This window comes from Hyla sarda, chromosome 1, assembly GCF_029499605.1.
Source record: "Hyla sarda isolate aHylSar1 chromosome 1, aHylSar1.hap1, whole genome shotgun sequence".
NCBI classification, from domain to species: Eukaryota; Metazoa; Chordata; class Amphibia; order Anura; family Hylidae; genus Hyla; species Hyla sarda.
Window position 1 is genome coordinate 529,514,846 of NC_079189.1, and position 22,474 is coordinate 529,537,319.

At 41.0% G+C, this 22,474-nt stretch overlaps 1 protein-coding gene across 1 annotated transcript in view; it reads left to right on the plus strand.

Annotated features, from left to right (window-relative positions):
- Positions 1-21,385, plus strand: part of FCHO2 (FCH and mu domain containing endocytic adaptor 2) — a 145,574-nt gene extending 124,189 nt beyond the window's left edge. Inside the window, exons 23-26 of the mRNA XM_056539861.1 lie at positions 13,372-13,571; positions 15,291-15,355; positions 16,169-16,333; positions 17,357-21,385. Coding sequence (XP_056395836.1) covers positions 13,372-13,571; positions 15,291-15,355; positions 16,169-16,333; positions 17,357-17,379 — 453 coding nt within the window. The 3' untranslated portion in view covers positions 17,380-21,385. The remainder of the gene's footprint in view (positions 1-13,371; positions 13,572-15,290; positions 15,356-16,168; positions 16,334-17,356) is intronic.
- The last annotated feature ends 1,089 nt before the right edge of the window (positions 21,386-22,474 follow it).

The window sequence follows — 22,474 nt, forward strand, 5'->3', positions numbered from 1 at the left end:
TTCTAGTTGGGGAGGTTCAGAGAGGCATGCTTTATTGAAAGGCCCAGTTGTCTATTTACTACTAATTTGTATCCAATACACACAGCATTTTGAGTCTTATTTTGGTTAGTAGGTTTACCAAAAGCAGGAGTGGGACCAACAACTCAAAACGATCATCGAAAGATTTGCCCCTTTTCTGTGTTTTGGACCCAATCCTGACTTTGGTGAAAATACTGACCAAAATGAGGCCCGAGAATACTGTGTGCAAACCCAGCTTCAAATTGTGTGTGAAACATAGCAAAGTAACAAACACAAAATATCCTGCCAACATATTTGGACAATGCAAAATATAAAACTATATGTAAAATGTTATCAAAACGTTCTATATGGAAGTTTTTGGAAGAAGCGTCTTTCATCGAAAGAATAATTATTTCACGATTTATTTTTTGTTTTATAACCACATACATTCCTAGCCTTTATTCTGTTGGCATACACAGCGCAGGGAGTCTTGTACAGTCACTTGATGTGAGCACATTGCTGGGCATGTGTCTGGTAATCCTATTATCAGTGAATAATTCTCAGTATAGATGAACTTTCAATGAGTGGCGCTAGGACTGTTCTGCATTTTGGTTCACTTATTATCCATTTCATTATTCATGTTGTTAAATCAGCTACAATAGTTCTTATTTGCCGTGCTGTACAAAACATTTATTCTACTTGTAAGGTTATCTTTGTTTAGCTGACCTTATCCTGCTATCATAGATATTATGGTTTAGAAGATACTGCTCAAGGTGTAGGACAGCTTTTATCATGTATCCTCTTACCATTGATATTGTTCTATATGTCAGGCAGTCAGGACTGCTAATGTATGTGCATCATATTATTATCACTGCATGCACTGTCTTTTTCTCCCACTATATTCCTCTAAAACAACAAACCCCATTATAATCAATGGGATCCAGCTGTGACTGTTAGGCTGGGTTCACACCACGTTTTTGCAATACAGTTTCCGTATCAGGTTTTTGATGAAAAATGGATTCCTCAAAACCTGACTAAACTGTATCAAAACATGTGTAAAAATGTTATCCCGTATACGGTTTGAAAAAATGATGTCCAGTTGCATCCATTTTTAAGAAAAAAAATGTATAAGTTTTTAACTTTTCATTCCATCTATTTATGTATATATAAAACTCAATGTGTGTGTGTGTATGTTCCAGCATCACGCCCAAACGGCTAAATATATTAACATGAAACTTGGCGCACATGTTACTTATATGTCAACAACAAACATAGGATAGGGGATTTAACCCTTACTCACCCCCATTTGCCAGGGTCTGGGTTTTTATTTTAAGTCCCATACAAGTCTATGGGAAATACAGTACAGACCAAAAGTTTGGACACACCTTCTCATTCAGAGTTTTCTTTATTTTCATGACTATGAAAATTGTAGATTCACACTGAAGACATCAAAACTATGAATTAACTCATGTGGCGTTATAGACATAACAAAAAAGTGTGAAACAACTGAAAATATGTCATATTCTAGGTTCTTCAAAGTAGCCAGCTTTTGCTTTGATTACTGCTTTGCGCACACTTGGCATTCTCTTGTTGAGCTTCAAGAGGTAGTCACCTGAAATGGTTTTCACTTCACAGGTGTGCTGGTGTGGAGGAGGAGGTGTGATGGTGTGGGGGTGCTTTGCTGGTGACACTGTTGGGGATTTATTCAAAATTGAAGGCATACTGAACCAGCATGGCTACCACAGCATCTTGCAGCGGCATGCTGTTCCATCCAGTTTGCGTTTAGTTGGACCATCATTTATTTTTCAACAGGACAATGACCCCAAACACACCTCCAGGCTGTGTAAGGGCTATTTGACCAAGAAGGAGAGTGATGGGGTGCTGCGCCAGATGACCTGGCCTCCACAGTCACCGGACCTGAACCCAATCGGGATGGTTTGGGGTGAGCTGGACCGCAGAGTGAAGGCAAAAAGTGCCAACAAGTGCTAAGCATCTCTGGGAAACTCCTTCAAGACTGTTGGAAGACCATTTCAGGTGACTACCTCTTGAAGCTCATCAAGAGAATGAGTGTGCAAAGCAGTAATCAAAGCAAAAGGTGGCTAGAACCTAGAATATGACCTATTTTCACACTTTTTTGTTATGTATATAATTCCACATGTGTTAATTCATAGTTTTGATGCCTTCAATGTGAATCTACAATTTTCATAGTCATGAAAATAAAGAAAACTCTGAATGAGAAGGTGTGTCCAAACTTTTTGTCTCTACTGTATATGTTACTGCATAGCTTCCAAATGGCTGGAGATATTTCGATAATACTTGGTCACATGTTACTTATATGTCTACTTAAAATATAGCATAGTTAATTTAACCCTAAGCTACCCTCATTTGTGAGGGTCGGGGTTTTTGTTTACAGTCCCATGCAAATCAATGGGAAATGTATGTTCTCACATAACTTCTGTATGGCTGGAGATATTTCAATACCTGGTACACATATTACGGGTTGGGATATGAGGAAGGGGTGGGAGGTCGGGGTATAAGGACAGGGTAGGAGGTCGGGGTATGAGGACGGTATATGGGGTTGGGATATGACAACAATATATGAGGACGAGATATGAAGTCAAAAGCTTTTTCTGTTGATTTTCCTCCACAACAAGGATTAGGAAGGATAAACCAGGCAACGCCAGGTATTCAGCTAGTTATGAATAAAGTTTCACTTGTTTGATTGAAATTCTGAGAAAAAAAACTTTCGGTGTCAAAAACCGTATGGTGAAAACCAGATGGAACCGTACGCACATACGGTTCCCATTGTAAAAAAAAAAAAAAAAAAAAAAAAAAAAAAAAAAAAAAAAACGGTTTTCCCCCCGGACCAAAAATCATGGTAGGCTATGATTTTGGGTATGGGAAAAAAGTGCCAAAACCATAGAAGATTCAAAACGAACACAACCTGATGCATCATTTGGCACACAGTTTTCAATGGAGAGTCAGTGCATATGGTTTTCAGTACGTTCACGTTTAAAACGTATATGGAACTGTATTGCAAAAATCTGGTGTGAACCGAGCCTTAAAGGGGTACTCCAGCGCTAAGACATCTTCTCCCCTATCCAAAGAATAGGGGATAAGATGCCTGATCGCGGGGGTCCCGCCGCTGGGGACCTCCGTGATCTTCCACACCGCACCCCGTTAGAATTAGCCCCCGGAGCATGCTTGCTCTGGGTCTGATTACTGGCGATCACGGGACGGAGTATAGTGACGTCACAGCCTTTGGCTGTCCGGGCATGCTGGGAGTTGTAGTTTTGCAACAGTTGGATGCACCCTGGTTGGGAAACACTAATTTATGCTGACCCTGTCACTGCTAAAAGTGCACACAATGGGCACACGAGCATCAGAACTGGATCAAAGAGCAATGGGATGATGAATCATGTTTTCTTTTGATGGCCGGGTTAATGTGCATCACTTACTTTGGTAAGACCTGGCAGTGGAACGTTTATTGAGAAGAATGTAAGCCATAAGGGTCTTGGCATTCATGTGAATGTCACTCTGACATGTACCACCCATGAAAACATTACAGACCAAGGTGCCCCCTGCATGGCATTCCTAATGGCGGTGACCTCGGTCATCAGAATAATGCCCTTTGTCACATTGCAAGTATTGTTCAGTAATGGTTTGGCCTACTAAAATACCCAAAAACAAATCTGATCCATGAGAATCCCCTAACTTAAACGATTTGGTGCTATATACCACAGGACACTTTCAGAGGTCTAGTGGAGTCCATCCATTGACAGGTCAGAGCTGTCTTGGTGACACAAGGCAGGCGGGTGTAATGTTATGGCTTATAAGTATATGTTCCTGATCTTTCATGTCGTCTTTATAACCTGCACTATGCATATGTGAATGTATATTTTATTCATATGAGCAACTCAAGGTGTCACATGGTTTGAATGCCATTTTATTTGAAAGTAAAGTTTAGGATGATGTGAAACTATTACGTAACTATCTTTGTGCAACTCCCCTCTAGGTGCATTGTGAAGATAACTGGAGACATGACAGTGTCCTTTCCAACTGGGATCATAAAGGTGTTCACAAGTAACCCATCTCCAGCAGTGCTCTGCTTCAGGCTAAAGAACACCAGCAAGCTTGAGCAGATTCTACCAAATACACAATTGTTATACAGGTATGGTGGTTTGGTTATTCAGATCCTTGTGTGTTGCTTAACTCCTCTAAACCACACCTAATGCCTTCATAGTGAGCAGAACGTGTTATGTCTGTAATGTGACTTCTGTTTAATCTGATATGTTGCAGTATTATTTGTTCAGCAGAATTCAACATTAAAGGGGTATTCCAGGAAAAAACTTTTTTTTATATATCAACTGGCTCCAGAAAGTTAAACAGATTTGTAAATTACTTTTATTAAAAAATCTTAATCCTTTCAGTACTTATGAGCTTCTGAAGTTTAAGGTTGTTCTTTTCTGTCTTTCTGTCTAAGTAATCTCTGATGACACATGTCTCGGGAACCGCCCGGTTTAGAAGCAAATCCCTATAGTAAACCTCTTCTAAACTGGGCGGTTCCCGAGACACGTGTCATCAGAGAGCACTTAGACAGAAAAGAACAACCTTAAATTCAGAAGCTCATAAGTACTGAAAGGATTAAGATTTTTTAATAAAAGTAATTTACAAATCTGTTTAACTTTCTGGAGCCAGTTGATATATAAAAAAAAGTTTTTTCCTGGATAACCCCTTTAATACTTACAATATGTAAGGGACCATGCACTTTTTCTGACAAGCTCTGCCCCAATATTATGCCCCTTTATCTCTATGCATCTCAGAGTTGGCCCTGCCATAGTCTTTAAGGCAGTGTTTCTCAACCAGAGTGCCTTCAGGTTTTGCTAAACTACAACTGCTAGCATACCCGGAGCTGGCGCATTACTTTAATGCTCATGCTTTAAAGGGGTACTCCGGTGGAAACCTTTTTTTTTATTTTATTTTATTTTTTTAAATCAACTGGTGCCAGAAAGTTAAACAGATTTTTGAATTGCTTCTATTAAAAAATCTTAATCCTTCCATTACTTATTAGCTGCTGAATACTACAGAGGAAATTATTTTCTTTTTGGAATACAATGCTCTCTGCTGACATCACGAGCACAGTGCTCTCTGCTGACATCTCTGTCCATTTTAGGAAGTGTCCAGAGCAGCATATGTTTGCTAATGGGGATTTTCTCCTACTCTGGACAGTTCTTATAATGGACAGCGATGTCAGCAGAGAGCACTGTGCTCGTGATGCCAGCAGAGAGCTCTGTGTTTCAAAAAGAAAATAATTTCCTCTGTAGTATTCAACAGCTAATAAGTAATGGAAGGATTAAGATTTTGTAATAGAAGTAATTTACAAACCTGTTTAACTTTCTGGCACCAGTTGATAAAAAAAAAAAAAAGGTTTTCCACCGGAGTACCCCTTTAACCCCTTAATGACCAAGCCCATTTTCACCTTAAGGACCAGGACAATTTTCTTTTTGCGTTTCCGTTTTTTCCCCCCTCGCCTTCTAAAATCCATAGCTCTTTTATATTTCCATCTACAGACCCATATAAGGGCTTGTTTTTTGCGTGACCAATTGTAGTTTGTAATGAAACCTCCCATTTTACCATAAAATGTACGGCGAACCCAAAAAATTATTTTTTAGGGAGGAAATTTAAATGAAAACCAAAATTTTGCACATTTTGGAGGGTTTTGTTTTCACACTGTACACTTTATGGTAAAAATGACATGTGTTCTTTATTCTGTGAGTCAATAAGATTTAAATAATACCCATTTATCGGGGTATACCACGCAGCGGCCTATAATACGCACCCTCATTTTACCAAGAATATTTGGGTAAAAAAAGTTTTTTACCCAAATATCCATGGTAAAATGAGGGTGCGTGTGTGTGCGTGTGTGTGCGTGTGTGTGCGTGTGTGTGCGTGTATACCCCAATACACCCCCAGGAAAGGCAGGGGGAGAGAGGCCGTCGCTGCCCGCTTCTCTCCCCCTGCCTTTCCTGGGGTCTAGAGCCCTGCTGCCGGCCCTTCTCTCCCCCTGGCTATGGGCGCCGCTGCCCGTTCTGTCCCCCTGACTGCCAGGGGGAGAGAAGGGGCAGCGGCACCCATTGCCGGCGCCGCTGCCCCGTTGCCTCCCCCCCATCCCCGGTGGCATAATTACCTGTTGCCGGGGTCGGGTCCGTGCTGGTTCAGGCCTCCGGCGTGCGTCCCCTGCGTCGTTGCTATGCACTGCACGGCGCGGCGCACTGACGTCATGTGCCGCGCCGTGCAGCGCATAGCAACGACGCAGGGGACGCACGCCGGAGGCCTGAAGCAGCGCGGACCCAACCCCAGCAACAGGTAATTATGCCACCGGGGATGGGGGGGAGGCAACAAAGCAGCAGCGCTGCTTCTCTCCCTCTGGCTATCGGCGCCGGCAATGGGGCGCCGGCACCGATAGTCAGGGGGACAGGATGGGCAGCGGTGCCGATAGCCAGGGGGAGAGAAGGGCCGGCAGCAGGGCTCTAGACCCCAGGAAAGGCAGGGGGAGAGAAGCGGGCAGCGACTGCCTCTCTCCCCCTGCCTTTCCTGGGGGTGTATCGGCGTATAACACGCACATAGACTTTAGGCTAAAAATTTTTGCCTAAAAAGTGCGTGTTATACGCCGATAAATACGGTACTTTTATATTTTTGTACCGCTTAAAAAAAATCTAAAACTTTTTGTACAAAATCAGTAATTTAAAATAGCCCTATTTTGACCACCTATAACTTTTTCATTTTTCCGTATATAGGGCGGTATGAGGGCTCATTTTTTGCACCGTCTTCTGAACTTTTTTTAGATACCACATTTGCATATATAAAACTTTTAGATCATTTTTTATTATTATAAATAATAATATAAATGTGACACAAAAGCAGCATTTTTGGACTAAATTTTTTGCGTTTACGCCATTCACCATACGGGATCATTAACATTATATTTTGATAGTTCGGACATTTCCGTGGCGATACCAAATATGTTTATTAAAACAATTTTTTTACGCTTTTTGGGGGTAACATGCGAAAAACGGACAATTTTCATTTTTATTGGGGGAGGGGATTTTTCACTTTTTTTTTTACTTTATATGTTTACATTTTTCCACTTTTTTTTAACACTTTTTATGTCCCCATAGGGGACTATCTATAGCAATCCTTTGATTGCTAATACTATGCAGTGCTATGTATAGGACACAGCACTGCTCAGTATTATCGGTGATCTTCTGCTCTGGTCTGCTCGATCTCAGACCAGAGCAGAAGACCCCGGGAGACGGCCGGAGCTAGGTAAGGGGACCTCCGGCTGTCATGCTGGATGATCGAATCCCCGCGGCAGCGCTGCGGGCGATCCGATCATCCAATCAAAGTGCCGCAATGCCGCAGATGCCGTGATCTGTGTTCATCACGGCATCAGAGGGGTCAATGGCGGACATCCGCGCGATCGCAGATGTCGGCCATGACGGGCGGGTCCCCGGCTGCTGCTAGCAGCCGGGACCTGCCGTGTATGACGTGAGCACCCTTCCGATGCTCACGGTCATACACAGGACGTAAATGTACGTCTAGGTGCGGGAAGTCCCGCCAAACCAGGACGTACATTTATGTCCGTGGTCGTTAAGGGGTTAAAGAGATCGCAGTGTGCCTGAACACCTATTACCTAGTTAGACCATCAAATGTAACCCTTTTAAGTCCACAAGCCCTTTTGATCCTGAGTAAGCAGAAATCACCCATGTTGTATCCTTGGATCAGTATTCCACATTATTACCAGTAATCTGGATATTGATGTTTTTTTTTTCTTTTTCTAATCTATATTTTAACGTAGAAGGTTGTCCATGGACCATCTAGTCTTCCTTTATGATTTCTTTTTATATTGGGATAGATATGTTTATCCCAGGCAGGTATTTATTTACCAACTAAACATCTACTACTCTACTTACTCTTTAATTTCAGTGAAATAATATTTTCTGACATTACTTCTGATCTTCCCTTACTGACTAAGGTTGTGCCCCTTTTTCTTTTATTCGTTAAAAGCACTTCCCTCCTGAACCTTGTTTAATCCTTTAAAATGGTATTCCCAGCGCTCGACTCTCTTCTACAGCTCCATAAACAATGAATGGAGCAACGACATGCATGCAGCCTCCCCACATGATCTGGTACTCATTTAAAATATAACCTGAAATACCCCTTTAACCTTTTTTAAAAGGGAATCTGTCACAAGTTTTGATGTTACCCAAACCATGTGCAGCACGATTCACTATAAATGGCTATGTCTGGCTGTGATCAATAGATCCTTCCTATATGTGCATAGTGAACCTGTTGTAAAGTTAGTTTCCTCTCTATTTAACATCCTGACCATATATATATATATATATATATATATATATATATATTATAAATAATTTATGTTTCTATTTCTCACAGTGATCCATCACAAAGTGACAACAACTGCAGAGACTTCTGGATGAATATGCAAGCAGTTACTGCCTACCTCAAGAAGTCTTCTGAGCAGAACCCGTCTGCCTCCTATTATAATGTCGACATCTTGAAATATCAGGTAGATACAGTTGGATGGGTGCCCACCATATCTTGATTTAATTAGACTACCAACAGCTAAGCTATATCATCCTCCTCAAAAAACCTTCCACTGCTGATCGTATTTTTCACTAACTCAAAAATGTGTCCTACCAACAGGGTATGTGAGTGTTTCGCAACCAGTGCAGCTGTTGCAAAACTAACTCCCAGCATGCCCGGACAGCCTTTGGCTGTCAGGGCATGCTGGGTCTTGTAGTTTTGCAACAGCTGGAGGCACGTAGTTTGGGAAATTCTGGGGTATGCCTTAACTCGAGCCCAAACCTGTTTCTAGAACCAGGACCCCAGCTCTCTCTGGTCTGCTTTTGACAGCTGTAGGTTGCTGGGATTCCCATTAACCTCTGTGGAAACATAAATTCTATAGCAGTTAATGGGAGTTCTGTAAACGGCATAGCACAGCGACTTGGAAGGGGTCATCATGTCATCGAGTGTTTTAGAGTAGTGTGTTAGAGTAAATTAGTGTCTGCACCATGAAACTGATGACAGGTTCCCTTACACTATTACCAACAGCAATTTCCAAACTTAAATAGGTTATCCAGGGTTAGAAACACAGTGCTGATTTAGTCATAAAACATCACCACAACTGTCCTCAGGTTGCGTTAGGTATTGCAAGTCAGTCAAGTAAATGTAGCCAAATTGTAATCCCACACACAACCTGAGGACAGGTGTGGAGCTGTTTTGGGCAGAAATTAGTTTTGTTTTCTCTTCCTGCATAACGCCTGTAGAAGCACCCTATTAAGCACCTATAGTAATCCGCTATCCTTTAATTGGGCATCTAGGCATCGAAGTATTGTAGGAGAAGGTGATTCCTATTGTGTGACTGGCATTTTCTTTTCTGTAAATTAGCTTTTTATGTGGTAAAATATAATTTTATTCATCGTTACAAGCGTCATCCGGGGACACCTGTTGCCAGTAGGTTATTCATGAAACAATAGGAATATTCAGCTATCTTGTTTTAGTTTTCAGTATCATATTTCCTCTCACTTAATGCATAAAATGTAGTTGACAGAAGAGGAACTGATGGTACCGGGTGGTTTGACAATGTTTGTGTGAGATTGGAGTCCGATTACTAATTCATGTTAATTGAGACACTTATATTCACGTGGATTATGTACAAGTCCAAGCATGAGTCCATGTACGACAGCTGAGCTGCATTTACCAGCTGAGCTGATTTTTTTTTTTTATATAGCAGTAAATGTTACTTAGGTTGTTCAGTTTAACCCCTTAAGGACATGCACTGTAAATGTATGGCGCTGCATAGCATCACTTAGCGCACAGCGCCATACATTTACGGCGCAGCTGTAACACGAGCGCAGGAGCTGGACTCGCTTCATTCCCGATGGGTTCCCGGCGGCTGCCAGCAGCCGGGGACCCGCCGGTAATGGCGGACATCAGCGATTGTGCTGAAGTCTGCCATTAACGCCTCAGGTGCAGTGATCAATACAGATCACGCCATCTGCAGCAGTTTTTTGGGCTTACCATACATTTTAGTGATGTAATTGCAAAGTAACATCAACTAACAACAACTGGTCACGCAAAAAACTAGCACTCATGTGGGTCTGGGAATGGAAATATAAAAGAGTTAGGAATTTTAGAAGGCGAGGAGGAAAAAACACAAATGCACAAATAAAATTGGCTGCGTCCTTAACCCCTTGGGGACGGAGGGTTTTCCAGTTTTTGCACTTTCGTTTTTTCCTCCTTACCTTTTAAAAATCATAACCCTTTCAATTTTGCAGCTAAAAATCCATATGATGGCTTATTTTTTGCACCACCAATTCTACTTTGTAATGACAGTCATTTTACCCAAAAATCTACTGCGAAACGGAATTAAAAATGTGTGACAAAATTGAAGAAACAATGCCATTTTGTAACTTTGGGGGCTTCTGTTTCTACGCAGTAAATTTTTCAGTAAAAATGACACATTCTCTTTATTCTGTAGGTCCATACGATTAAAATGATACCCTACTTATATAGGTTTGATACTTCTGGAAAAAATCATAACTACATGCAGGAAAATTTATACGTTTAAAATTGTCGTCTTCTGACCCCTATAACTTTTTTATTTTTCCGCATACAGAGTGGTACGATTTTGCGCTGTGATCTGAAGTTTTTAGCGGTACCATTTATGTATTGATCGGACTTTTTGATCACTTTTTATTCATTTTTTTCATGATATAAAAAGTGACCAAAATACGCTATTTTGGACTTTGGAATTTTTTGGCGCCTACGCCATTGACCGTGCGGTTTAATTAATTATATATTTTCATAATTCAGATGTTTCCGCATACGGCGATACCACATGTTTATTTTTATTTACAGTTTTTTTTTTTTTTTATTGGGATAAGGGGGTGATTCAAACTTTTATTAGGGAAGGGGTTAAATGATCTTTATTCACTTTTTTTTTTTTTCACTTTGTTTTTTTGCAACGTTATAGTTGCCATAAGGGGCTATAACACTGCACACACTGATCTTTTACATTGATCAATGGTTTCTCATAGTAAACCATTGATCAATGATTCTGAATTTACAGCTATTCGGGATGCCAGAATTTCATCGCAGCGATCCCGAACAGCCCCCTGAGCTAACCGGCAGTGCTTTACTTTCACTTTAGATGCAGCGTTCTAAAGGGTTAATAGAAATATTTTTTATTTACCATAAGGAGTGCAATAGCAAAAATTAGTTTTAATGAGAGTTACCATTTAACTCCTTGGGGACGGAGGGCGTACCTATACGCCCTCAGCCCACTCCCTTTCTATAACGCGGGGCCTAGCCGTCATAGCGGGTCGGGACCCGTGGCTAATAGCGCGTGGCACTGATTGCGGTGCCGCGCGCTATTAGCCACTGGTCCCGAACAGCTGTAAAGACAGCAGGAGGGTCCCTACCTTCCTCCATGCTGTCCGATCGCCGAATGACTGGTGTGGCCCCGCGTTATAGAAAGGGAGTGGGCTGAGGGCGTATAGGTACGCCCTCCGTCCCCAAGGAGTTAAATGGTAACTCGCATTAAAACTAATTTTTGCTATTGCACTCCTTATGGTAAATAAAAAATATTTCTAATATACTTTGTTTAAAAAAAAAAATGAAGTTTTCTATGTTTTATTTGTGCTTAAAAAAATAGCGTGCAATAGCAACAATTCGTTTTAATGAGTGACCATTTAAGGTGAAAAGGGGCTGAGTCCTTAAGGGGTTAAGAAAGCATTTTGTGTGTTGTAAAACAATCTTCAGTCAGTAGAGGTGTGTCCATTATTCAGGATACATACTGGAGAATGGCTACAGTAGTGAGTTCACAGCCTGCATAACAGTGTTTAATGTTGTTTCCCCTCAAAATAACTCAACACACAGACATAAATGTCTAAACCTAGGCAACAGAAGTGAGTCCCCCCCCCCCCCCCCCCCCAATTGGGAATATCCAAATTGGGCCCAAAGTGTCATTATTTTGTGTGGCTACCATTACTTCCCAGCACTGCCTTAAGCCTCTTGGACATTAAGTTCACCAGAGCTTCACAGGTTGCCACTGAAGTCCTCTTCCACTCCTCCATAACAACATCACAGAGCTGGTGGAGTCCTTGCACTCCCCCCACCTTCTGTTTGAGGATGCCCCACAGATGCTCAATAGGGTCTGCTTGTCTTCACTTCCACTCACCCCCCCCCCCCCCCCCCCCCCCCTCTGCAGCAATGCTCGTAGCACTTATACAAATATTTCCCAAAGGCAACCTCTGGATATGACACTAAGCATGTGCACTCAACTTCTTTAGTCAACTATGGCGCAGCCTGTTCTGACTTTAACCTGTCTTGTGAAACCGATGTATGGTCTTGCCCACCGTGCTGCAGCTCACTTGCAGGGTCTTGGCAATCTTCGCATAGCCTAGGCCATCTTTATGTAGAGCAACAATTCTTCCCAGATCCTCAGAGAGTTCTTTGCCATGAGGTGCCATGCTAAACATCCAGTGACCAGTATTAGAGAGTGTGTGAGTGAGGAGGGAAATTTCCACTTAGGGGTGTAAAGGCTGTGCACTCACTACTTACACTACACTGTAGCAGAGGGTCATTTCTTCAGTGTTACATGAAAAGATATAATAAAATATTTACAAAAATGTAAGGTGTGTACTCATTTATGTGAGATACTGTAGATATAATGTATATAGAGGATGATGTCTCTTGTGCTCCATATTAGAAATTATGTACTGGCATGCAAGTTTTATTAACCTCATGGTTAACTATTTACTACATTTTGCATTATTTGGAGGCCCATTTGTGAGCTCCAGTAAATATGTAGTAAGGTTAAGAATAGAAGGTTGGCCAGGTTTACCATGTACTCTTCGGACTGCACTGAACTGCCTGCTTCTTATTAGTGTATTATGCAGTAGTATAATCTAATAAACTCCAGTGCTGTGCAAGAAATTACTCATAATCTCTATCTTGAAACCTGCTTCCAGACACAGTCCTATGAATTGGTCTGTAATAATGCCGAGCCTCTTTGGCTTTATTTACTTTTATTGAAGAGTAGCTCCTGAACTGTAAAACATTTGACATGGGACAAATATACAAGCTTCCACCTGTGGCAGTCTATGGGCAAGTTACCCTACCAAGCACTAAAACAGATCTATTCTCAGTGGTTTGCCTTTTTACAATTTAGCTTTAAGATTTGTGTATGAATTCTGTACCAGGATCCAGTACCCATTGCTGTCTACACAAAGCAGTTCACCTGAATTTGTTTTAGCAATAATCTAAAGGTTTGTTTTCTTATTCTAGGTGTCATCAAATGGCATCCAGTCCACTCCACTCAACCTCGCCACCTACTGGAAGTGTAATGCTAACACTACTGATGTTAGACTGGATTACAAATATAACCCAGAATCTATGGCAATGCCCAGTGCATTATCGAACATCCAGGTTGTGGTTCCAGTGGATGGAGGTGTCACAAACATGCAGTCTATTCCCACTGCAGTATGGTGAGAAGGCTTTTCAGTGTATCCGCATCTTTATTGCTGGAATTATTGCCTATTGATAGTTGATATGTTAAATAGATCTGTCAGCTGAATAGGCTGTCCTATGTAAGTGTCCACAGATGACAGATGTTAGGGAAATGTAGGATGGGTTACATTGGTTTCTCAATATGCCTGATCCTACGTTTATGTAACTGTGGTAAATCTGCTGCTGGCAGTGCCTTATTCCCCTCTCTCTATTCTAATAACCTTACATGCAAGTGAGCATTCATGTTTATGGTAAACTGGAAGAAGAAGCAGTCTTCTGGAAAGTGTATATAGAACATACAGCACCCACAAGTCCATTCAATGCTAGTTCATTAAAAAGTCACAGAAAGTCCTTTTTAATGTTTAGCCTTTCTCCATCTTGGCTTAATTATTTGACAATTTTGTGTCTATAGCATATGAACCCATGCCCATTGGATAGTTTTTGGTAAATAGGGTAGTAGATGAAACCTGACAGAGTTCACATGTAGCAGAAGAAATCTACTGTGTAATGTGATAAATCTGTTACATGTCAATTATGCTGCAGATTTACAGCAGATTTGAAGGATAATACAGTGACCCCCCCCCCGACCTACGATGGCCCCGACATATGATCAAATCGACATAAGATGGCCTCTCAGAGGCCATCGCATGTCGATGTCAGCATCGACATACGATGCTTTTTTATGTCGGGCCATCGCATTAAGTGCTATCCGGCAGCGCAAAATGCTTAAGCTGCTGCCGGATAGCAGCTTAATGTTCCCCGTGTGGTGCGGTGAGTATTACTTACCCCTCCACGATGCTCCGGGGTGCCCTTCGGGTCCAGCGCTGGTCCTCCGGTGCCTTCTCGGCCCTCTCCGGTGACGTCAATACAAAGCTGCGCACGCCGTCCCGTCATCCAATAGGAACGGCGTACACAGCAACGTAATGACGTCGCTACGTAGGCCCAGTAAGGCCTTGCGGAGGACCGGAGAAGACCAGGAGAGCCCAGCAGAGGACCGGAGAAGACCAGGAGAGCCCAGCGGAGGCCCGGGGACACCATCGGGAGCGGCGGGACGCGGTCCTGAGCGGCGTGGATAGGTGAGTACAGCTTCCTATACTTTACATTGCACGAATCCCCTCAACATATGATGGATTCGACAAACGATGGCTCGTTTGGAACGAATTACCATCGTATGTTGAGGGACCACTGTAAATAAAACCAATAATAAAATGGCCTTCAAGCCAATCACTGACTGGAGCTGGACATCACTGTGGCAAGTGCATCTCCATGAAGTGCTGCTGTGGATGAAACCTCTGATACTGGTGGCTGCGCAAGAAGAGAGTAGAAGCTTTTTTTAATATTATTATTATTATTTTTCAATGGAAAACCCCTTTGAACCCTTTGTGTTAAAGTGGAGAACTATGTATCTGCAACATGATTGACATAAACAGATTTAAAAATCCGCAGCCTGCTTTTTATTTTTTCTTCAGTGATTTTTTGGGTTGGTTTTTAAAACCTTATATACATGTACTGTGTTGTAATTTGTTACAGTATTTTCCAGAGCGAAATTCCGCTTAGAAAATATGTAGTGTGAATGGGCCACACTACTCATTTGGACAGCCATCTCAGACTCCTGAACAATAGAAGCTTTGCCACCACTTTATGTCGATTTGCTTTGTAGTTTAGGACACTGTTGATCAAAGTCACTTCTCTTTTAGGAATGCAGAACAGATGAAAGCCTTTTGGAAAATATCTGTGATTTCAGAAAAGTCAGAAAATGGAGGTAAGTACAGACATACAGTATACATCAGGCCTGCACAACGGTAGGTAGGAGCCTTAATTAAGATCGACTAAACTTGTTGGGGCTGCACATAGGGGTATTGCCATCTCAGCTGTTGTAATTGAACTGTAGGGCACATTAATATACATAAAAGTCCAAAGAGAATGTACAGTCGGCACTGCCTATCTTCCTCTGTGGCACAGTCCTGTAAATCAGCTCTGGCCCGCCAGTATTCAATAACTGATTGCTCCACCCGGTGCTCAGTGGTAAAAGGCGTAGCTCAATGCAATATACCTTAAGTAGAAGAAGACCACGGCACTCGCTTCGGATGCAATTCAAATTCTTTATTCCCGCTTGAGGTGCATAAGAACGTCAGGAGGGGGAGAATAGATGGGACGACGCCCGTTTTGCAGCTCGCGCTGCTTCCACCGGTCCCGTCTCTTCTCCCCCTCCTGATGTTCTTATGCACCTCAAGCGGGAATAAAGAATTTGAATTGCATCCGAAGCGAGTGCCGTGGTCTTCTTCTACTTAAGGTATATTACATTAATATACATGTTTGCACAATGAGAATGGTTGCACTGCAAGGGCAATGATGGTGAGTGAACATGTAGCCTACATCAGTTAACCTGGTTGGCGGTGATAGCTTGCGGCAGCTACGTGTGTGTCTGCTATTCCTTTCCTCACTGCATGGATGACTGCATCAGACTGTATTTGGTGCAGGCCTGCTATACATTCATACAGTAAATGGTGTGAGGTTTGTAGGTGAGAATTTTTTATGTCTAAATTTCATTGTCACGTGTTATATTATGTTTTAGGATCAGGATCACTCAGGGCAAAATTTGATGTATCAGAGGGGCCTAGTACCCCTAGCACGCTGGCTGTACAGTTCATGAGTGATGGAAGCACCTTGTCTGGAGTGGATATTGAGCTTGTTGGAACAGGCTATCGTCTTTCTTTGGTGAAGAAGAGGTTTGGCACAGGTACAATGCTGTTTTCCTATGTAAACAATTGCAAATGACATTCCAGACCTTCTAGCTTCTATACAAATAAAATCTATAAAAGTAGCTTTTTAGTGCCAGATGTATGGTCCATATATCTGGTATCCTTTACAGTGAATCTCTTTAAAGAAACACTTAAAAGTAGAAGTGAATGACCAATGTAATCATGTTGCTAACTTTCCCATAGTGGGATGTTCTGCATGCATAGGCTTGTGAGGTAAAGGAGATCTGTCAGCTCTAGATCATGCCCAGGGCTCAAGTGTCAAAGAGGCTGTCCTGAGCCGCCTATTCCCTTCCTGCCGTGACTGACTGACGTGCACAACTCAGTGCTGGAAAACCAGCCCTATACGTTAGTCAAGGCAGGGAAGAGTTGGTGGATCAGCACAACCTCTTTGACATGATCTACAGCTGACAGATTCCCTTAGTTTCCAGTCTCTCCCAATTCAATTCAATTTAGGCTTTTTGGCTGCTGAATGTGTAGTTTACCTCTAGGTCTGAGCTGGGGTTGAGGCAGGCTCTTTCTGCAGCTAGTTCTCTTACAACCAGATGCTGGTTTGTAAGGGGTTGGTTTTCTAGAATGCACTAAAAGAATTGGATTTAATACTAAAAAAACATATTGCGAGGCACACAGGTTCTGTATTGGCATTTGTATTAGCACAGTTTCCTCAAGGGTCTCTGAATGAATGACTACATATGTATATATATGTTTAGAGTAAAGGGGTACTATCAGGGCTTATACAATTAACTGCACAGAAAAAAGGAACATGTTGCTTCTCTGCACACTGTCCTGCTCTGAAGTTCCCAATAAAATGAACAGAGCTTCGGGACAGAACCCTGCCACTGACCATGGCTCAGAGCAAGGTTTTTCCCTTAGTATTTATTAATTTTTTTACAGTGTGGGACTACTGTGCATTGTAAATGTGAATTATAAAACAACTTATCTGATTTGTTATAATAAAACATATCATAACCTTTTGTCTCTTTTTTTTTTTTTTGTTCTTACAGGAAAATACATGGCCGACTGTTGATTTTAAATTTTTTTATTTTTTTTAAATCATGGGATGTAAGAAAACTGCTTTCCTGTTAATTTATCGGAAATTTTCCAAATGCTGTTTTAATTATAGATTTATATATATATATTTTTAATTTTTGACTTGTTCAGAAGGTATTTCTATATCGCTGCCAACTACAAAGCATAAAAATGCACTTTTTAGGAGTCATTTTGTGGAATATCTATAAGACATTGTTGTAGCACTGAAGTTTTCTGCAGTCATGGTTAAGTGTCCGTCCTTTGAAAAGAAAAAAAAATTAAAAAAATGGCAAATTCTGTGTATTTGTATAAAAGTCCACACTTTTCCTATCCAAATAGCCATTTTTTATCACAAAAGACTACATTGTTACATTTGATAATTTCAGAAATTGCAAGAGCAATCAGACTACATATATACAGTGTTTTATACCCCTGTAAATGGTCCACTACAAAGATTTCCCTTTTTTAAAGCCCAATTCTCCAATTCAGGGTATAGTTTTCCTTCCACTTCAGCTTGGACCCCTAACCCACATTCGGTGGACGCAGCCATTATTTTGACTGGTCTAGTAAGTGTATATTGACTAAATTATTTGCTACGACAAAACTTGCCAGTTTCTTATAAAAACAATAGCTGCTTTAATTGTGTGTAGGTGCAAAATCCATAAACAAACTTATACGTATATGTCCATGATCCCTCATTATTTAAAGGGACGTGTTTTTTTATATTGACAAAGCTTCCGGTTTGTATACTTTTTACCATAAATCATATTTTAATTTTTATTTTATGACTAATTTCAATGAAAGTGCAATTACAGAAAAACAAAATAAGACAACATGAATTTTCCTTTCCTATTAGCGATCACTCTTTCAGGCAATGCAATTTTGTTATGTTTGAACATCTGTGCCTTTCCCGATCAGGTTCTATTAACCTTTACTTCCATTGTACACTATAGAAATCGGTGGTTGACAGCCTGTGGCTCTCCAGTTATTGTGATCCTCCAACTTAAAGGGCTAGTTTATTGTCATGTATGCAAACTTCCAAATGCCACGGATAGACCTCAGTGTGCCGGTTTGTAGGGCTAGATGTCAAACAACTGTTTTATTTTACATGCTTTATTTTGGGGGATTATTATATATATTCGTATTTTGTATTTACCCAAAGATCCACAGGTGTAATGTATAGTCTAGAAGTGGGGGGCAGGGAAACTAGTGATATGTCATACAAAAATTGTCTTTGCTGTTGAAAAACTGCCACATATACTAGGGTATGGACATGCCCCTGCATTGTCACATTTTGTTTAAGCCATTCATTTACTTGGTATAAGTTAAACCCTAACCACTTAAAACCTAAAGATGTTCTTCAACTGGGTCCTCACTGGAGAGGGAGGGGCTGAATTAGAGTGTGAAGACCCTCCCAAAAAGCTTTCCATATCTAATATCAGACCAAGAGTCAGTCCTAAATTGTTAGCGGGGCTTGGCTTTAGTTCACCTTATCTTTATATGGAGAGGCTTTCTTGGAACAATTTTTCATTTCCACTTATTTGTATTAAGATTGCTTGTTTCCACCCTTTCTCCGTTAGAAATGAGCACATATATAACACTAATAAGAATATTTGCAGATATGGCTGAGTCCCTCATTTTGTTTGTAAAACGGAGGCTGCACAACATATGTTTGTGATGAGTTCTACAGCTTTCTTTCTTTGGATTGCTTTTAAAAGGAATCTCCACTGCCCCAGCGTTCGGAACATTTTGTTCCTGACACCTGGAGCGGGCGGCGGGGGTCGTGACGTCACGCCACACTTCTCAATGCAAGTCTATGGGAGGGGGGCGTGGCGTCGCCACGCCCCCTCCCATAGACTTGCATTGAGGGTGTGTGGTGTGACATCACAAGGGGCATAGCTGTGATGTCACGACACCCACACCCAGCGTTCTAAACGAATGCTGGCTGTTGCACAGAGATCGCGTGGTTCCCAGCTGTGGGGCCCCCGCAATCTGACCTCTTATCCCCTATCCTTTGGATAGTGCATAAGAAGTCTTGGTGCGGAGTACCCATTCAAAGCGGTATTCCATCTTGTGATGGTATATTGTTAGAATCTGCATCCAATTATGATCACTAAGGGTCCCATCTTTGGGACCCTTAGCAAACATTGTGTGGGATGCAGTGCTATACCAGAACAATGTATAGCACTGCATCCCCCACACTGTTTGTTCACTCTGCAGCATTGTCACTCACTAAGCAGGGAAGTGCAGTGTGGCCCTAATAAAGTCAATGAGGCTGGCTTTGGAGGACACATCTATGTATTACATGGCAAGCCCATTGGTTTCTCTGGGCACTGTGTAATGCTTCATTTGTCCTGTGGTGGTGTTGGAATAAAGTTGAACACTTGCTGACAGGTTCTTCAGCACATCAGTGTATTGCTGGTGATCCCATTAGTGGGAAATGCTGTAGTCCGCTTAGGTAATGGTTCATGCTAAAAGTCAGGCAACATAGACACATGCAGACCTGGCAAAGCCTATTTAAGTCTATCAGCTATGCAAACTATTCTAGTAGCTTAGCTTTAAAAGGGTTGTACTCCGGCAGAATATAGAAAACAAAAACATGTCTGCCTGCTTAAACAAACCAAATTCTGCCACACTCCCCTGGCTCCTTCAGTATTGCTGCTCCCAGTCTATGCCACACTCCTCTTTCTGATGCTGGGGGGGGGGTCAATAGTCCAATCACTGGCTGAGGCAGTACAACAATGCGGCCAGTGTCTGGGATCAATATGCTAAATAAATGCTCAACCAAACACCTGGGAAGTAGAGTGTGGCAGAGACCAGGAGCAGTGCGGGAGGTAAGTACAGGTTCTCCTTGTTTTTTGTTTAAGCCAAGTTTGTAAATGTATGTAGAATGTTTGTGTATGTATATGCATATACATTTTTTTTACTGTTTATTTCTGCCGGAGTACCCTGTTAACTTATGTACAGTTCTGGTCTTGAGGGGGTGGTAAATGATACTGGTGTACTCTTTTTAGTGTTCTCTGAATGCCATGTCATGCATCACCCCCTTATGCTGTGCTCCAGGCAAAACACACTGTATAGATGAATTAACTAGTCTCCAATCAAACAGGTTTTAAGGAGAACTCATGATAAATATGTGGTAAGTTTTATGATACTTTTAAATGTTAACATTTTATTAAACTTGTTTCTTGTATTAAAAGAAAATCCTCAACATTATAAATGAATGACTCAGTACAGTACTCAATTTTATATGTAACTTGAACCACCGCTCTGACTGTATATTCTGCAGATGTTTAACCAAAGTTACTCTATAATACAGTATACAGTGCATACGTTACCGGTTAAGACTTCTACTACTAAGCAATAACACTTCTTACCATTACACACTATTTAATGTGCTCTTAGCAATATAACAAGCAATACATGTGTGAAGGGCAATGCATTTATTAGGCCTTTTTATGCTACAGTTTGGGAAGCTAATGACACTTTTGGTTCTCTATTGTAATCTGTTTTTCCACTCTGACCTTTAACTATCTGGATTAATAGTTTTTTTTTTCTGCAAAAATACAAAGCAGAACTATATAAACCTAGTCATATATATATACATTTTAGCACTTTTAATCATACATAATCAAAAATGTATTTGTTGTAAGAGCAGGTTACAATACTGAAGCCATACAGATTTATATGAATGAAATAAATTTGAATCTCCAGGTTGATGCTGGTATCTGCCAAATGTCGTGTTTTGTTTAGCGAGCTGGCTCTTGCTTTTGTACACAGTTCTATCCTTGTAGCTGCCTCTTGTGTAGATGACTTTGTAAACACTGAAAGATTAAAGTAAACCTGAATTTTTATGGAATGTTCTTACTTTTGATTGTAAATTAAAAACAAAACAAGTTTTATCTTACAAAAAAAATATGTAAATGTAAATATTTTTTTTTTCGTTTTTCTTTTCATAATGTAAATTTTACAAATTATGTTGCATCTGTAATAAACGTGTAATATATGCATAATTTACGAAACATTCTCTGCTTTGTTTTTTTCCTTTAAATTGCTGAGTGTCAATTTAGACATCGGGTCAGATCAGAGCTGCAAAAATCACTTTACATTATAAGGCTATGTTCACACGTCGGAATGTCCACACGTAGAATCTCTGTGCGGACATTCTGCAAACTGCGAGCGCTAGGACTGCATAGGAATGCGCCGTCTCATATACACCTATCCAACAAATGAATGTGTTCATTATTTCTACAGTCACGGAAAACAGAATTTCCGCGCCGGAAATATCTGGCACAAAAATTTAGCCATATGCACAGTGCAGCAGAATCCCATTGTATTCAACAGGACTCTACTGCAGCAGAATCTCTGTGCCGAATTCCAATGCGGAATCTGGCATGGAAATTCTGATGTGTGAACATGGACTAAGGACTAGTGTCCTACATACTGGGTTCCAGGCTACACGTGTTGTCCATCACATGAACAAAACAGACTTTTAGGGTACTTTCCCACACAGCGTATTTTGCTGCGTATTTGCTGCGTATTTGGTGCTGCGTATTTTCCTACCCATTGACTTCAACAGAGAAAATAAAATACGCAGCAGCAAATACGCAGCAAATATGCCGTGTGGGAATGTACCCTTATGCAGTAAAGGTAGACTAGATCATTTAAACCATGACATACTGACAATTAAAGATTTTGTAGAATTGTAGAGCTATAGCAGACTATTCTTTATGACACTAACATGGGTCATACTCTACCTAACAATGGATTCTTATTGTTTACTATAACTAATAAGAGCAGGAAAGAATGTTGTGAGTTATAGGACTTAGAGCCCTTATGATACTGTGATTTGATCTCAAGACAGAAATTATCATGGGGACACAGGCATCTTCATTGTAGACACCTTGTCAGTGTGGAAATTCGGGATTTATCAAGAAGCTCTCTAAGATGTTTTAGGATAAGTTCACACTAGTTGGATTGCTTCAGAAAACGTTGCAGTAATTCCAAACAAAATTTACAGGAAAAAGATCTGATATATAATTACAAATATATACACTGAACAATAATTGTACTAGGAACATTTACTTGATAAC